The 17,992-nt window shown below is 45.1% G+C and overlaps 1 protein-coding gene across 5 annotated transcripts in view; it reads left to right on the top strand.

The window, feature by feature from the left end:
* Positions 1–17,992, top strand: part of CYRIA (CYFIP related Rac1 interactor A) — a 149,417-nt gene that overhangs the window by 38,547 nt on the left and 92,878 nt on the right. For 2 of the 5 annotated variants that reach the window (XM_064295052.1, XM_064295051.1), the window contains exon 1: positions 1,400–16,942. The exons of 2 other annotated variants lie outside the window; for them this stretch is intronic. In XM_064295052.1, coding sequence (XP_064151122.1) covers positions 16,857–16,942 — 86 coding nt within the window. In that variant the 5' untranslated portion in view covers positions 1,400–16,856. Of the gene's footprint in view, positions 1–1,399; positions 16,943–17,992 lie in introns of those variants that run through there. One more of the 5 variants, XM_003411894.4, reaches the window with a different exon arrangement.

Here is a 17,992-nt window from a genome sequence, read left to right as displayed (position 1 = left end):
AATGGTAGCTCTTGTGGTAGAAAAAGGAGTGATCGGAAACATTATCTGGCTTTACTCAGAAGGCAGAGTACAAGAGAGCCATTTAAAAGTGAGTTTTCTCCCGCCGCCTCCCTGACCTCTCCAGAATATATCAGTTCTGTGTCAGAAGTGGGCCCAGCTTTAAGGCTATCATGGATTATATATCAAAGGACATCATTACCCAGGAGTCTTGAAGAAATGACCCAGGGTTTAAATTTTGCAGGCAGTTTTATTTTTCTTTAGTGGCAGCAGTTTTTGACACTGCACTCTTCCTAAGATGGGATAGGAAGTATTTTAACAAAATGCACAAGGAGATGTGATGCTAATGAAGGTAATTATGCAATGATTGAAAACCGGTCCCCTCTGAATGAAGGCTTTCATGCTCCACACACTGTCTCACTCTCCAGGTACTTAGGCAGGCAACTTGGTTCGGCTTTGTCTTGCCTGATTTCAGTAGGCATCAAAGATGCCCGCAGAGTGAAGGTTTACTGACAGCAGGAAATGGAAATAGATGACATTTCTGAGCCCACCCTTTATGAAAAAGGCCTTGCCATTTCATCGGAATAGCAAATATGCTCTACCTCCATACTTATTCTCCAAGATTTCAGGAGAGCTCACCATCTTTGTGAAAATAATTCCTTTTATCTGAAATTGGAAATGTTCATTGGATGAATAGGACAGGCTTTTGTTTCTTTTCTTTGCAGCCATCACATGAATCAGAACGGTAACCCCAAACACAGGCGGGGAGGCCGAGACCTTAGCAGGGACAGTGCTGGGTGGGGCCTTCCAGACAGTGGAAGCTTCAGCCGCAGGACACGGTCTTCTGCTCCATGTGTCATATTTTCCCTCCCAGTCCATGCTCTGAGGTGGATATTTTTTAAAGTTCTGAGCTCTCTTTTATATATTTCAGAGAGAAGCCAGGTGTCATTTCTTATGTCAAAACCAAACCACACCGGTTGCCGTTGAGTCGATTCTGACTCATAGCGACCCTACAGGACAGAGTAGAACTGCCCCCATAGGGTTTCCAATCTTTATGGAGGCAGATTGCCATGTCTTTCTCCTGAGGATTGGCTGGTGGGTTTGAACCTCCAACCTTTTGGTTGGCAGCTGAGCTCTTAACCACTGTGCCACCAGGGCTCGTTATTCCTTATATAGGCTTCCCATTTTATCTTTACTAATACTTTCACTAGTTATCTCACTGTATTCTTCTAACGGAAACCCTGGTGGCGTAGTGGTTAAGTGCTATGGCTGCTACCCAAGAGGCCGGCAGTTCGAATCTGCCAGGTGCTCCTTGGAAACTCTATGGGGCAGTTCTACTGTGTCCTGTAGGGTCTCTATGAGTCAGAATCGACTCGATGGCAGTGGGTTTTTTTTTTTTTTTTTTTTTAATTCTTCTAACACTTCTGGGATATGGAGGGCACATTGTGTTTTTCCCATCTTAGAGGTGAAATAATTGATGGTCAGAGTCCCAAAGTCATTTGACTCTGGCCGCTACTGCACAACTGACGGTGACATAAAATGCAAGTCTAACAATGTCACCCTATCTCTGCCAAATCATAAATAATAAAATCCCATGACACAGCTTCTATTTAGAGTGTAGATTCCTTATGTGGATTTGTCAGGCCTTTTTTTTATTTCTATGACCAGGGCAACCCCTGGCCTGCTCCTGCTGAAGCCGTTGCCTCACTTTCCGGTCTGAGCTTCTCCTCTGCCCACCCCTTCTCGTTGTCACACTTGAGCCATAAGGAGCTACATATAGTTCCTTATATCAAGGGCTTCCACATTCCTTTCCATTTTCTTGCCCTGTGGCCTCTGCCTCAATGCCCGCCTTCCCCATTCTCATCCTCCATCCCCCTATGTGCCTGGCTAAGGCCAGTGGAGTCTTCCAGACTTGGCTTAGGCAGTGCCCCCTCTACAAAACCTTTTCTGACCATCTTTACACCTCATGGGGCGGGGGAAGAGGTTAGCTGGCCGTCACTGGTGCGTCCACATCAGCCTATTCCTCTCGGAGTAACAAACACCACACTGTAATTGGCATTTCATGTGTTATTTTCTCTCATAGCCTATAAGTAAAAAAATATTTTTTAGATACTAGCAAATAAAGGTGAGGTAACAAACTTTTTTTTTTTTTTAGCAAATAAAGGTGAGGTAACAAACTTCGTTTTCATAATCTTCATCCCCAGAGGTGGAACATGTACAGGAAGCTAGAGATAGGTTGCAGGGTACCTCTCGGTGGAATTCTTCCTCCCTGTTATTATCTCTGTGTCTGGGTGCATCACAAGCAGGGACTCAGCCCAGATGGTAGGGTTATGTGACTGTCCTGTGGGCCTGCCAAGTGTGTGGCTGCATCCAGATCCCACCCATGGGATCACAACTGCTGCCCACTTATCACCCCCACTGACCCAACCCTTGACACCACACCCTATTGACATGTTTAAGAGGGAAGCTGGTTTCCCAAGTCTGTGTCAACACAGTCACTGATGAAGAAGCAGGTCATTATGGTAGAATGAACACAAGTTTCACAATTAGACAGACCCACATGAGAATCTCATTGATGCTGTTGACTAACTGTGTGACCTCAGAAAAGTCACCTAAACGCCAGGGGGTTTGGTTTCTATACCCATAAAGGAAGAGCGATTGATGCTATTTTGATAATTTGAGATTATTTTGTAGAGCACTTGGTACATAAGGGATAGTCATAAAATAAGCCACCATTATTATGAAGAAATTCAAGCTTACAGTACAATAAATCATGGGATTATTAATAATATAGCAAAAGGATTCTGCCGTTATTGAAGAAATCACCATATTTTTGCTTTAAATATTACAGATTTAAATTTTAAAAAAATTGTTTAAAGCATGAACATAGGAATGAAATTAATTAATTAATTAAAAATCCAGTTGCCATTGAGTCAGCTTGATTCCTGGCGACCCTGTATGTGTCAGAGTAGAATTGGGCTCCATAGGGTTTTCAGTGGCTGATTTTTCAAAAGTAGATTGCAAGGCTTTCTTCCCAGGCCCCTCAGGGTGGACTCAAACCTTTAGTCTTTGGATAACAGCCAATCAAGTTAACTTTGCATTACCCAAGGATTAACTGTTTAGCCTTAGACTTATCTCTTTACTTCTCTTAGCCTTGGTTTCTGTATCTCTGTTGTGGGCATGGAGCCCTGGTGGCACAGTGGTTAAGTGCTGTGGCTGCTAACCAAAAGGTTAGCAGTTAGAATCCATGCTGTTCCTTGGAAACCATATGGTACACCTATAGAGTACCTGTGTGACCTCATAAAAGTCAACTAAACACTCGGGGCTTTGGTAACCTGTAGGGTTGATATGGGTCAGAATTGACTCGATGGCAATGGGTTATTGACTTGATGGCAATGAGTTATTGTGGGTGTAATAAGACCCACCTTGCAGGGTTGTGGGTGTGAGATGAGAAATGAATGCTCCAAGAGGCATGGAAAGGACCAAGCTTCACGAAGCACAGGGCTGGCTTTCAGTAGGTGGCTGTTTTTTGAAATTTCTTCCCCTAAAGCTGTCTTACTTCCATCCTGTGGCCCTGATCCTACCTGAATCCTAACCAGCTTGTTCCTGAGCTCCAAGTAAGCCTTGGAGAGGAAGTGTAGAAATCTGAATAAAAACATTCTCTCAGACAAGAAACGTGACTCAGCACTGGGCACTGAAAAACAGCATCGAATGGAGAGTCAGGAAGAAATTCAGTACCAGGCCTGGGATGGTCACCTTCTCTCCTGGGTCATGGGGTCCCTCATCCTTCAAGTGAAGGAAGTATTTAGGTGACTTTTAGCTCTTGCCTTCCTTGAGTAAAATTGAGAGTTGAGTGAGTTGTCATTCACAGACAAGGAAAGGAAAAATTATCTACATCATTCTACTCACAGCTCTGGTGCCTGAGAAGCCACTGGGTCCTGCCACATCTGGAATTAGCTCTGAACTCTTGGGCTTTTAATTAAAGGGCTTTGTGAGTCAGATGGTTTATGACCACGTTCAGATCTTAAAGGCAACACGGAAGGAGGTCCTGTAATCTGTAGTCTACCTTTTCTAGAAACCAGCTCCCTCTCCCAGTGTGAGGGCTGGGAATTGGGAGTCTCACAGGGGGACTTTCCAGGAAAGGCTGTGGTTGAGCTTCACCCCACAGCTTTGCTGACTTCAAGCCCCCGAGGCCCAGGAAAGTAGGTATGTGCCTGTCATCACTATTCTTTATGAGTTTCTGGGTTGTGCCTGGCTAGTCAGAATCTGTTGTGGTTCCTCAATGGTTGCCAGTTGCTCTGTTCCAACATCTGTAGTGTTTCTTACCAAACGCCGTTTCTGCTTCAGATGGTTTGTGCTGAATGCATTTTTAATCCCAGGTGGTACAGGGGATAAAAGGATGTCTTTAAAAAGTGGTTTTTGAATGTGTCAAAAGCAAAGCTGCCTGCTGTTTGTTTTTTACAAATTGCCTCCCCAGAGGAGAGCTTGGAACCTCACCTTTCAAGATGTCTCAGCTTATATTAGAAAGTGACTTAAATAAAATTTCTCTTCTGACCATTGCTGCTGTGGTTGTCAGGCTAGCGATCATTTGTCTAACCCAAGTCTCCAGGGCTGTGCCTTCTCACCATTTCATCTTGCTGTGCTCCAAAGGAGGTAAATCACACTTGTGAAATTCTTCTACCTAGTGTCCCTGTGGAGATGTGTGCACTGGTGTGTGTGCTTCCTAGAGAGACTGAATTATGATTTCAACTAGACCTATTGGTTTTTCTCATGGAGCGCCTACCATGTTCTGGGCATCATATTAGAGCAAAAACTTTATGATCTTTTAGGTTCTATAGCCATTGGCCTTTGAAGTTTCCTGCAAAATCACCTCAGTTCCTTTACTTTTCTTCCGAAAGCTGCTATGTTTGAGGTTCTTGAATAGGCCACCCTATTGGAATATCTTTACATCAGGGTTTCTCAACCTCGATACCACTGATATTTTAGGCAGAATATATCCTTCTTGTAGGGGGGCTGTCCTGTGCATTGTAGGATAATTAACAGTATTCCTACCTTCGACCCGCTAGATACCAGTAGCGTCACATACCCCCCAGTTGTGACAATAAAAAATGTCTGCACACATTGCAGATGTCTCCTCACTGTTATAAAAAAAAAAAAAGGTTGTCATCCAGTCAATTCCAACTCATAGCAACCCTATAAGACAGAATAGAACTGCCCCTTAGGGTTTCCAAGGCTGTAATCTTTAAGAAAGCCGTCTGCCACATCTTTCTCCTGAGGAATGGCTGGTGGGTTCAAACCACCAACCTTTTGGTTAGCAGCTGAACACTTAACCACTGCACCACCAGGGCTGCTTCCTCACTGTTCTACATTTACCAAAATTCGTTTATGCCCCTTGTCTTATTTCCTCCTTGAAGTTATGTGGAAGCAATAATTTTCGTTCCCTTTTACAGGTAAAGAAACTGAGGCCAAGAAATTACTGCTGTCGTTGAGTCGAGTCCAACTCGACCCTATAGGGCAGAGTAGAATTGCCCCATAGAGTTTTTAAGGAGTGCCTCGCGGATTTGAACTGCTGGCCTTTTGGTTAGCAGCCGTAGCACTTAACCACTATGCCACCAGGGTTTCTTGAGGCCAAGGAAGGGAGGAAAATGGCCCAAGTCGAATAGTGAGTTGGAAGGAGAGCTAAAGCTACCATCTAAGTTTCTTGTCTTCCCAACCCAGTGGCTTCATGGATCATGCAGTAATGTGCTGGCAAATGTTTCATAAGTGGCTTTCTAGGGAGGCAAGAGCCCTAATGTGGAGCATTTGCCAATTTCTGTGGTGTAAATTCTTCTACCGTGGCCGATTTCAACACGATTTAAATGTGAAGTTGGGAAGAGATGCAGACAACTGACTCTGGTGAGCTGGTGCAAACCATCTCCAGGATACCAGTGGAATCATGTGTGCCTCTGTTCAAATATAAATCTAGCTCTCTTTTAAACCTTGTTTCTTCACCCCCTCTCCCCGCCCCCCGATACCCATAGACACACACTTATTACAGTGATGTGCTATGGGGGATGCATTAGCCTGGTAAGGGTTTCTGATCACCTCTCTCTTCTGTGAAGTGAACAATTTCTTCTTAGAATCTTTCCATATAAGGGGTTGCAGGAGCAGTAAGACAGCCCTGGTCTTAGAACAGAACCCTTAGGGAGATCATCAACGGTATCACTTGGGCAGAATGAACTCCTGGGCAGGGACTAAGTGCTGTTGTTCCTTGTTGAACACGTTGAGTATTTGGTGCTTGGGAGGTATCAAAGTAAAGTCGGTCAATGCGCTGTTGGATGTACTGCTATGGCTTGTAGGAGAAGGATCTTGGCTGGATTTTAGCTGAGAAATGAGCTATGACTACTGTGAGCCTTAATTTCTTCACATGTAAAGAGAAATAATAATCTACTCTTCACTGTTGTTGTAAGGAGCAAGTGAACTATCTTAGGAAGGCACTCAGTCCAATATCTCTCACAAAATCGATGCTAATAAATAGATGAAATAAATAATTAAATGTTGCCCTTCCCCCCGCCATCTTCCTTTCCTAAATATATTCTTTATTCAATTCCCGCAGCCTTCGGTCCAAGTTGCTGCCGTTAAGATACAAGCTGATGAGGCATAAAAGGTCTTTAGATCCAGAGAAACTTGCACCTTAGTAGAAGTGCTCTGGAAGGCATAAAGATCCCAATGATCAAAAAGAGTAAATCCCTATTGCTCTAATTCCAAGCACTTTGGGGGTACAGAACAGGAAATGGGAGCACCTCACCAAAGAGGGTAAAGAAGGACCATTGGCTTCACTGTCATGGGTACCTGGGTTTGGTCCCAAATCTGTGTGACCCTGAGTGAGTCTTATAACCTCTCTGAGTGCAGATGCGTACCCGCCCCCTTTGTTGCTTGACTGGTTGGCTGGTTGTCATTATATTGTAAGCTCATCAAACCTAAGTACTTAGCTGGTCTTGAATCATACCTTGATTGGGATCAGTGCCATATGCTCCTAGCCATCTTATCTGTGGTCCATCATCAGACCTAGGAGAGCCTAGGACTGTGGGAAGAACCCTTAGCTGGTTATCAGGAGACCTCAATTCTCAACCTGCTTTGGATACCACTTGATTACATAACCTCGAGAAGTGGTTTGGTGTGAGTAGAAGGTGGCTAGCCCCAGGGAAGGGACTGGAGCAGAGTGTGGCATTTCGATTTTATTCTGAAGGTTGCTGGAGTCCTTTGAAGGGTTTGAAGCAGGGGAAATGCATTATCAGATCTGTGCTTTAGAAAGTTCTTTCGGCAGAGATACAGGAGCCACAGTCCAGGGAGGAGAAAACCAGTTAGAATAACAGTCTAGTTAAAAAGTGATGGGGCAGTCAGCAGGCACTAAATGCTGCCTGGGAAAGAGAGGAGATGCTATGAGTCCAGAAAAAGGGGAGGGGTCGATGTGGAATGCAGTATAAGAGGAGCATCAGAGAAGACTTCATGGAGGAAGTGAGATGGCTGCTGGCTTGCAGAATGGAGGTGAAAGCTTGGACTGCGGAACAGGGCAAGAAAACATGAAGATGCAGTAAATTGCATTTGGGTTTAAGCTGACAGTTTCTATAAGTGAAGGAGTTCTAATGGTGCAGGCATTAAGCACTCGGCTGCTAACCAAAAGGTGGAAAGGTCAGTGGTTTGAACCCACCAGCTGCTCCACGGTAGAAAGGCATGGCAGTCTATTTCCATAAAGATTCAAAAAAAAAAAAAATCAAACCAAACCCCATTGAGTTGATTCGGACTCATAGTGACTCCGTCAAGTTTCCAAGGCTGTAAATCTCTACGGAAACAGACTGCCACATCTTTCTCCCCTGGAGCCATTGGTGGTTTCAAACCACCAACCTTTTGGTTAGCAGTCAATCATCATAACCACTGTACCGCCAGGGCTGCTTTTGCAGCCTTGAAAACCCTATGGGGTAGTTCTACTCTGCCCTGGAGGGTCGTTGTAAATTGTAATTTATTCAATGGCAATGGGTTCCTATAAGGGATGGGTCCCAGTTAGTAGAGACATAGATTTAGGAAGGATTTGAACAAACCCTGGGTTTAAGAATATGGATTTTGTTAGAAAGTGCTGGCTTTCACATGGCAAGTGCATTTTCCTGTAATCAGTTTCCTTAGGGATCTTATCCTAGACATTTTTCTAATATCTGCTGTCTCTCCTTCACTTTTTCCCGTGGCAAGGTGTAGGGTGCCTGAGGCCCTGAGGAGAGGGTGTGTGCATTCACCTCCTGCAGCCCCGTGCTGCTGGGGAAGGCAGGACCCTTTGTGTGCTGAGAATTAATGAAGGGCTGAACACTGATCAGCTGACTCCTGATTTGCCTCACAGCAGGGAGCCCAGGAATGAGAGCAGCTGTGCTATTGTCTGACGCTCAATGGCCAGTGTTTGTCTTCAAGGCCAGGGGTGACCCTTGTCAGCACTGTAGATAAGCTGGCTCCAGCTGTCACAGGTACATTCTCAATTGTACCGTCATGTTGACTCTGACCCTCTCTCCCCCTTACTAATAAGGAGAGTCCTTGGCCTCCTGTTTGCCTGCTTTGTGTCCACCAGAGTGAGGGATGATTGGCTGTGTAGTGTCTGAGTGAAATGAGATTTGTACTTTCCGTGAAGTGTTAGAAAACAGAGTTCCTGGGAAATGGTCTGAGCTTGCTATCATTACCTCTCATGCTCATTTGAGGAAACTGAGGCAAAGAGGGGTAAAAGGGCTCGCCCACGGTTGCACAACCAGTAAATGCTTGGGTGAGAACTGGAAACCAGGCACCCTCTGGACTTCAGCGTTTTCCTGTTTGATTTGGATTGGGCATTCTGAAGGAGGGCTCCATTTTCATAGTATTTTTAGCAGAGTTTTGTCTCATAAGAAAATAACTTTCTCAAATGCCAGTGTATATCATAGGTTAAGCTCTTACAGAAACACGGCACTGGAGGGCTGTTCTACGCATTGAGAGTCCTAAGTTCCAAAGATAGCTGGGCCCCAGATTCCTTCCTTCTACACATTGCCCCAGTGGAGTCCCTGGGTGGTGCAAACATTTAAGCGCCAGACTACTAGTCGAAAGGTCAGCTGTTTGAACCCATGCAGAGGTTCCTTGCAAGACAGGCCTGATGATCTGCTTGAAAACCATATAAATTTGTTCTACTCTGCAAACACGGGGTTGCCATGAGTGGGAATTGACTCAATGGCAACAAACAACAACAATAACAACAAGGATCCAAGCAGAGACTGGATCCCAGATCTCTTGCTTCTCAATCCAGGGTGCGTTGCCTTTCACCCTGGCCTTACCACATGAGAGGAATCTCTATAGAACATACAACACAAACCACCTAAAAGATACCCCTTGTAGATGATACTGGAGACCAGGGGCCTCTGGGGAGTCTAGAGGTGGTTTGTGGGCCTCAGGTGGTATTTGTCATATGAGACCTGGCATGGCTTTTGTGTACACAAATGGTGCAGCTCTTTGCACAATGTGCTGGAGCATACCAGAATCACTGGAAACGTCGACAGCAAATGACTAGCCATGCTGGCTCTTGGATTGTGCTCAGTGAACTGGGACCCTAGCACCATTTCTTAGTTTCTCACTCTAGCCACCACGGGTGTTGCACCTCTTCCATTCATGTGCAACAGTTCAGGTCAGCTTTGCCCCACACTTGCCAAGGGGGCATTTGTATTTGCTGAAGGTCAAATTGGTGCCAAGTAGTTCAGCTGGTCACTTTACATGGACTATTGTAGGTCATCTTAACACCCTCCAATGGAGCTATTATTGCCATTTTACATATGTGGAAGCCAAAGCTCTTAGAGGTCTCCCAAGCTGGGACTGAAATTCACAAAGGTTGGGCTGTAGAGCCTGGGCTCATTCCACAGCCCGTTCTCCCACTTTTTGCAAAGCCCCATTCTCCCACTGATACTTCCAAAAGCATTTGTTATACTAGTTTACTATTCAGCTACAGATCAAAATTCAAAAGCAGCAGTGTGTGTAAGATCCTTCACCATCTGCACCAGCCTCTTCTGCTGCTGTGTCTCCGCCGCTTCTCTCCTCCCTCTCCAGCCACTCTATCCTGTTCACTGCCCTCATAGGACAGTAGAAAACCCATTTTACACATTCAACAAGTAGCATTTCTCCTGTGCAGGGCCCTGAACTAGTTACAGTAGTCTTCAAAGACGAATAAGTCATGGTTGCCCCTGTTAAGGCACTTCCCATCTTCTGGTGGAGATAAAACGTGAACATCAGTAACTATGGCAGCTTAGAAGAGGAAGCTCATTTGATCTCAAAATAACCCATGAGGCTTCCCCAGAATATAGCCCCATATTACCTACATTTAACAGATGTCACTCCTGAAGATCAGAGGGGAGAATGACTGGCTAAAGGTTACTAAACCCAGGCCAAGCTGGGGATAGACTCAGGTTTCTTTACCTTCCTAGAAAACATTTATGCTACATTGAGGTGTCCTCCTGGCTTGTGTCACCAGGGATGGTCAATCACAGACTCTGCAATATGAACACAGTGTTTTCCCTGCCTCTTCTGACACCTTCCTAATGGATGACATGGCAGGGTGTTGGCGCTGATATCTCATACCTGTTTAAGTGTGCCCCTCATCCCAGGCCCCAAAGCCCTCGAAGGGAGGAGAGAGCATAAAAATGCCCTAGTTGTCTGGGATTTAACTGTACTGTTGCTGAGAGTTGTCAGGGAGAGGAAGAGGCTGATCTCGTTGGATTTCTAAGGTACCTCCCTGCTGCCGCCCAACCCAGAGAAGGACCTGCAGTAATTGACACTGTGAAGTGCCATCTCAGAGAGAAGGGAATCTACCTCAGCGCCTTCGTTCCGGGAGTGAGATGTGAACTCTTTGAGAAACTGGGTAGAATTTTCTACGGGCCCCAACAAGTTTGACAGGTGTCCTCCTGCCACCCACATGCGAGTGCTTACCTTTGTGGCTGTTTAGGTGTAACGAAGGTCATGGACAGAAGTTAAACCACAGCCTTGGGAAATGGAACAAATGGGAGCCCCAGAGTAGAGACATGGGCTCTTGTTCTGATTCCCTTACCACCCTGCTTCAGTTACCCCATCTGTGATGCTGGAACTAGACGCTCTCCATTGCAGTAGAGCACAATGGTTAGAGCAAGGGTGGGGTGTCAGTCTGACGGGTTCGAATGCATGTTTTACCACCTACTTGCCGTGAACATAAGACTAGTCACTTCAGCTTCTCTGAGTCTGTCTCTAGTTCCTTCTTTGTAAAATGTGGACAATAGTACCATTTTCAGTAGGATCGTTATGAGTTCTAAGTGAAGTAACCACATGACATATTTAGCACACTGTATGGCACACAGTAAATGGCAGGTATTCTGTTGCCATCATTAGCTCCTTGATCTTTGACAATCTGCATCAGTCACCATCATGTTTTCTTGGCCGCTCGCACTCTCAGCTCCCCATAACGGATCCCCAGCATGAAAGGCCATATGCCGGAATGGAAGACACCTGCCTGTGAGCCGGGAGAACCGAGCTCTAGTCTTGGCTTTTCCATCTACTTGGTGGGTGGCATTAGACAAGTTTGTTCCCTTCTCTAGGTATCAGGTATTGCCTGAATAACAGCAATAATCATGATAGTAATAATAACTTACACTTACTTTGGGTTTCATACCTGAAACTTTTCTTGCACTTAATGATTTATTTAATCCGTAGAACAACACAATGAGATAACAGGAAAAAGAGAAAAAAGCTGTTGAGTCAGTTCTGAATCAGTGACCCTATAGGACAGAGCAGAACTGTCCCATAGGGTTTCCAAGGAGCAGATGGTGAATTCGAACTGCCGATCTTTTGGTTGGCAGCTGAGCTCTCAACCACTGCACTAGCAGGGCTCCACAAAATGAGATAGGCACTATAATTATAGCCACTTTATAGAAGAGGAAACTGAGACAGAAAAATGAAGTAACTTGCTCAAGGTCTCAAACCAGTAAGTAGCAGAGATGGGATTCAGTGATTCAGAGCCAGTGAGCCTGACTCCAGATCTCTGTTCTTAGACAACTGTTCTTCACTGCTGCCACATGAAGGTCCAGACTTTGTTTGTTATAAAACCTTGTCACCAAAAATAACGCTTTGTAAAAGCCCCATGCAAACCTGATAAAAAGCCTCCCTGCCTGTGTGACTGCAGGATGCCAGCTCAGAGCCTTGCAGTGGGGACCTCTGAGATGGTCCTCAGGGACTCAGGTTCCTCCTCCCAGCCCTTAGGCTTCTCTAGTGCAGCCGGAAAACCGCTGGACCAGAAGGCCTGTGATGCTTCATGATTAAATAAACATCAGAAGTAGCTTCATATTTACCTGCATTGATGTGGGAGTTTGATTCAAAACTGATTTCCTGGTTTCAGAAGAACCGCAAATTTTTTTTTTTCCGCTTGGCCAGAGATTCTTAAGAAGGCAGATTCTTAAGGAAAGAGAAAACAAAAACTGACTTTCGAAGTCGTCACCTTCCTCTCCGGGCCCAGGGGATTGAAAGGGAGGATTCCTAGTCTAAAAGGTTTATTGTTGTTGGGTGTCATCAAGTCAATTCTTGCTCATAGTGACCCCTTATCACAGATGAGAACTATCCCAGAGGGTTTTCCTGGCTGTCATCTTTATGGAAACAGATCACCAGGTCTTTCACCCGCAGAGCCAAACTCCCAGCCTCCAGGCAGACTTGTTACCTGCTGGGGCTGGAGAAGGGCCAGGCCTGGTCCCAGCGATATGCTGGCCCCTGGGAAAACTGGGCATTGTGTCTTTTCAGTGGACAGCAGTTTCTCCAGTGAGTTGCAGCTGCTTCTCACACTGGTTGCCTATCCAGCTGCCTTGGGCTGCCTGGACAGAGAGCCACGGACTCCTCACTTTCGGGATGCTAGCTGGTTATTAGAACAGCTGGGCATTTCAGGGCTGGGCTGACAGGGCAGAAAAGCTCACCCATCGTTTTAAAATATACTGTTAAAACTAGTCACACCCTTATGTCTCAAAGCACGCCTGACTGCTTTGTAATCAAGTTGCATCAGCCTGTTTTATGCATAAGCCTACAAACTCAACTAATTTAGGAGACAGTCTGGTGAACAAAGAGAGATGGCATTGTTATAAAGGAGTGTTTGTGTGGAGTGCAAGGCAGGGGATGGCCTGGGAGAGTTCCCGCCCTACCAACACAACTGCTTATAAAAATAACTGACCCCATGCGACTGGCTGAGGATCCTGTGTAGAGTGACCATATGTCCTTGTGTACCTGGGACAGTCCCACTTTATGTCTGTTGTCCCAGAGGTATTGTTAATAGGGTTCCCTTTCACTCTCAAAGTTTGGATGATAAATTAGATGACCATCCTAATTATACATGACCCTGTATACCGAAGTGGCTAGCAGAGACTTTTACTACATGTATGAGGTCCCTTGAGTCGATCTTGACTCGTGACGACCCATGTGTGTCAGAGTAGAACTGTGCTCCACAGGGTTTTCAATGACTGATTTTTTAGAAGTAGATCTCAGGCCTTTCTCCAGAGGTCCCTCTGGATGGACTCAGACTTCCAATCTTTCAGTTAGCTTAACTTTTTGCACCATCCAAGGACTCCAATAGATGGATACAATGCGTGGCTCAGTGGTTAAGAGCTTGGCTGCTAACCAAGGGTCGGCAGCTCAAATCCACTGGTCACTCCTTGGAAACCCTATGGGGCAGCTCTACTCTGTTCTGTAAGGTTGCTATGGCAGCGAGTTTGGTTTTTTGGTATGGATGATATATTGAAGGAAAAATCCTGCCCCTGTGCACTTCCATAGTACAAAGCTGGCTGTGGGTTAGCACTGTTGCTCAGTCATGGCCAGGTCATTTCACCATTTTACAGCACAGTGACATTTAGAGGCAAGATCTAGGGCCAGAATGTCAGATAGACAATGGTTCACATCCTTTCTCATCACCAACTGGCTCTTTGACCTTTAGGAGACGATTTAGCTTCCTCAGCTAAAAATTGGGGATAATCATACGGACCTCACAGAGTTGGTGTAATTATTAAATAATCTATGTCAAGCATTTGGAAACCCTGGTGGCCTAGTGGTTGAGAGCTACAACTGGTAACCAAGAGGCCGGCAGTTCGAATCCACGAGGCGCTCCTTGGAAACCCTGTGGAGGAGGTCTCCTCTGTCCTATAGGGTTGCTATGACTTGCAATGGGTGGTTTTTTTTTTTTGTTTGTTTACCTAAAGCATTTAGCATATTTAGCTTATTTCCTGACACAGCAAGTGGTAACTGCCATCATCATCATCATGGTCATTATGAGTCCATCACTATTATTATTTTGGCTCTCTTTTCTCCATCTGTGAAGTACTGAGTGATGATCCCTGTCCTCCGTCCTCACCATGACTCTGTGGGGCTGAGATCAGGCAGCATTCACAGAAGCCTTATGTCCCTGGGGACAACCCCCCAGGGAAGTACACTGTCAGTGCTGGGGATGTAGGCAGAGATCACTTGTCTGCCCGCCCAGCTATTCCATCACTGGGGGACATGGGAACTGAGTTCCCAAGACATCATCCCTTCCATCCACCCTGATGGCTCTCTCATCTCGGGCCCTCCCTTTGTCCCCTCCCTGTCCCAGCCTCCTCCCTCCTCCCACAGATGGTGCAGTGTAAACAGCATGGCCAGGATGTCATTCACTAATGCTGGCTGATGCTGGTGGGCGGCCATCCAAGGGGGACTGGAGACCAAGCTTCTGGTCCTGCCTGCGCAACACCACTCCCTATTTCCTGCCTGGGGATTTTCCTCTCCTCCACGTTTTGAGGAAAGGTGTCAGCTGTTCTGGGTATACTTGTTTTATTCTCTTTTCTTTTTCATTTTTTTTCTTTCTTCTCTTACTGCTTTCCCTGCCTCACCCTATTTTTCTTTCTTTCTTTTAAGTAGCTGATTAGAGACGGTGTATTGCAAGAAGTCCCTGGGTGGTGCAAACAGTTAACACACTCAGCCACTATCCATAAAGTTGACATTCAGGTCCACCCGGAAATGCCTTGATAGAAAGGCCTGGCACTCTGTTTCAAAAAATCAGCCATTGAAAATCCCATGGAGCACAGTTCTACTTTGACACATTTTTGGCTGCCACAAGTCAGAATCTACTTGAAGGCAACTAGTTTATTTCATAATAGTTAAGAACAGGAATTTGAGCCAGACTGCCTCAATTCAAATGTTGGATCTCCCACTTAATAGCAGAATATTGTGGACAAGTGACTTAACTACTCTGTGCCTCAGTTTCCCCATGTGTATAAAGGGGGTAGTAGTAATGCCTACCTTTTGTGGTTTCTGTGTGGTTTTGGTGAGTTACTAGATGCACAGTGCTAAACAAAGCCTGGCACACAATAAGTTCTTGAAATGTTAGCTAGTTTTAGTATCTACCTCTGAACCCTGGCGGTACAGTGGTTAAGCACTAGGCTGCTAACCGAAAGGTCGGCGGTTTGAACCCATCAACCACTCCTTGGGAGAAACATGTGGTGGTCTGCTTCCATAAAGATTGTGTTGTTGTTGTTAGGTGTTGCTGAGTCGGTCTGACTCATAGCGACCCTATGTACAACAGAACAGTCCTGCGGCATCTTCACAATTACTGCCATGCTTGAGCCCATTGTTGCAGCCACTATGCCAGTCCATCTCATTGAAGGTCTTCTTCTCTTTCGATGACCCTATCACATTACCAAGCATGATGTCCTTCTCCTCCTGATCCCTCCTGATGACACGTCCAAAGTATGTGAGACATAGTCTCTCCATCCTTGCTTCTAAGGAGAATTCTGATTATACCTCTTCCAAGACAGATTTTTTCGTTCTTTTGGCAATCCAGGGTATATTCAGTATTCTTCGCCAACACTACAATTCAAAGGCGTCTCCTCTCCTTCTGTCTTCCTTTTTCATTGTCCAGCTTTCACATCCATATGAGGCGATTGAAAACACCATTGCTTGGGTCAGGCGCACCTTAGTCCTTCTCTTAGTCATCTACCCAAAAAAAAACTAGTGCTGCTTTAACAGAAATACCACAAGTGGATGGCTTTAACAAAGAGAAATTTATTTCCTCACAGTGAAGTAGGCTAAACGTCTAAATTCAGGGCGTCAGTTCCAGGGTAAGCCTTTTTCTGTCTGTGGGCTCTGGAGGAAGATCTTTCTCGTCAACCTTTCCTGGGACTAAGAGCTTCTCTGCATAGGAACCCCAGGTCTAAAGGACACACTTTGCTCCTGGTGCTTCTTTCTTGGTAGGATGAGGTGCCCATTCTCTGCTTGCTTCACTTTTATCTCTTGACGGTCACACCCTTTTTATCTCTTGCAGGCCAAACCCCAGGGAAACTCCCGTCACATTGGATCAGGGATGTGACTGGGTAAAGGTGGTGTTACAATCCCAGCCTAAATAGCCTAATCCTCTTTAACCTAAAATTACAATCACAAAATGGAGGACAACCACAGAATACTGGGAATCATGGCGTAACCAAGTTGACACATATTTTTTGGGGGGACACAATTCAATCCATGACAGTCCTCAAAGTGACATCTTTGCTTTTCAACATTTTAAAGTGGTCTTTTGCAGCAGATTTGCCCAGTGCAGTGTATCTTTTGATTCCTTGACTGCAGCTTCCATGGGTGTTGATTGTGTATCCAAGTAAAATGAAATCCTTTATAACCTCAATCTTCAGTCTTTTCTCCATTTATTATGATGTTACTTACTGGTCCAGTGACAAGAATTTTTGTTTTCTTTATGTTGAGGTGTAATCCATACTGAAGGCTGTGGTCTTTGATCTTCATCAGTAAGTGCTTCAAGACCTCTTCACTTTCAGCAAGCAAGGTTGTGTCATCTACATTAACTCAGGTTGTTAATGAGTCTTCCTCCAATCCTGATGTCCTGTTCTTCTTCATATAGTCCAGCTTCTCAGATTATTTGCTCAGCATACGGATTGAATAGGTATGGTAAAAGGATACAACCCTGGCACACACCTTTCCTGACTTTAAACCATGCAGTATCCCCTTGTTCTGTTTGAATGACTGCCTCTTAATCCATGTACAGATTCCTCATGAGCACAATTAAGTGTTCTGGAATTCTCATTCTTCTCAATGTTATCGATAATTTGTTATGATCGAAACAGTCAAATGCCTTAGCATAGTCAATAAAACAAAGGTAAATATCTTTCTGGTATTCTCTGCTTTCAGCCAGGATCCATCTGACATGAGCAATCATATTCCTGGTTCCACATCCTCTTCTAAATCCAGCTTGAATCTCTAGCAGTTCCCTGTCGATATATTGCTGCAACTGCTTTTGAATGATCTTCAGCAAATTTTTGTTTGCATGTGATATTAATAATATTGTTCAATAATTTCTGCATTCTTTTGGATCACCCTTCTTGGGAATCAGCATAATATGGATCTCTTCCGGTTGGTTGGCCAGGTAGCTGTCTTCTAAATTTCTTGGCGTAGACACATGAGCACTTTCAGTGCTGCATCCATTTGTTGAAACATGTCAGTTTGTATTCCGTCAATTCTTGGAGCCTTGTTCTTCACCAGTGCCTTCAGTGCAGCTTGGACTTCTTCCTTCAGTACCATCGGTTCCTGGTCGTATGTTACCTCCGGAAATGGTTGAACGTCCACCAATTCTTTTTGGTATAGTGACTGTGTATTTTTTCCAAAAAGATTATAGCCTTGGAAACCCTATGGTGCAGTTCTACTCTCTCCTACAGGGTTGCTATGTGTCTCAGTCATCTAGTGCTGCCATAATAGAAATACCACAAGTGGATGGCTTTAACAAAGGGAAATTATTTCCTCGCAGTCTAGTAGGTTACAAGTCCAAATTCAGGGTGTTGGCTCTAGGGGAAGGCTTTCTCTCTCTGTTGGGTCTCGAGGAAGATTCCGTGTCTTCAAACTTCCCCTGGTCAGAAAGCTTCTCAGGCCCAGGGACCCCGGGTCCAAAGGATGCACTCTGCTCCTGGTGCTGCTCTCTTGGTGATACGAGGTCCCCAAC

Source organism: Loxodonta africana, chromosome 12 (assembly GCF_030014295.1).
Source record: "Loxodonta africana isolate mLoxAfr1 chromosome 12, mLoxAfr1.hap2, whole genome shotgun sequence".
In the NCBI taxonomy this organism is placed as follows: Eukaryota; Metazoa; Chordata; class Mammalia; order Proboscidea; family Elephantidae; genus Loxodonta; species Loxodonta africana.
This window is presented reverse-complemented; position numbering and strand designations above follow the sequence as displayed.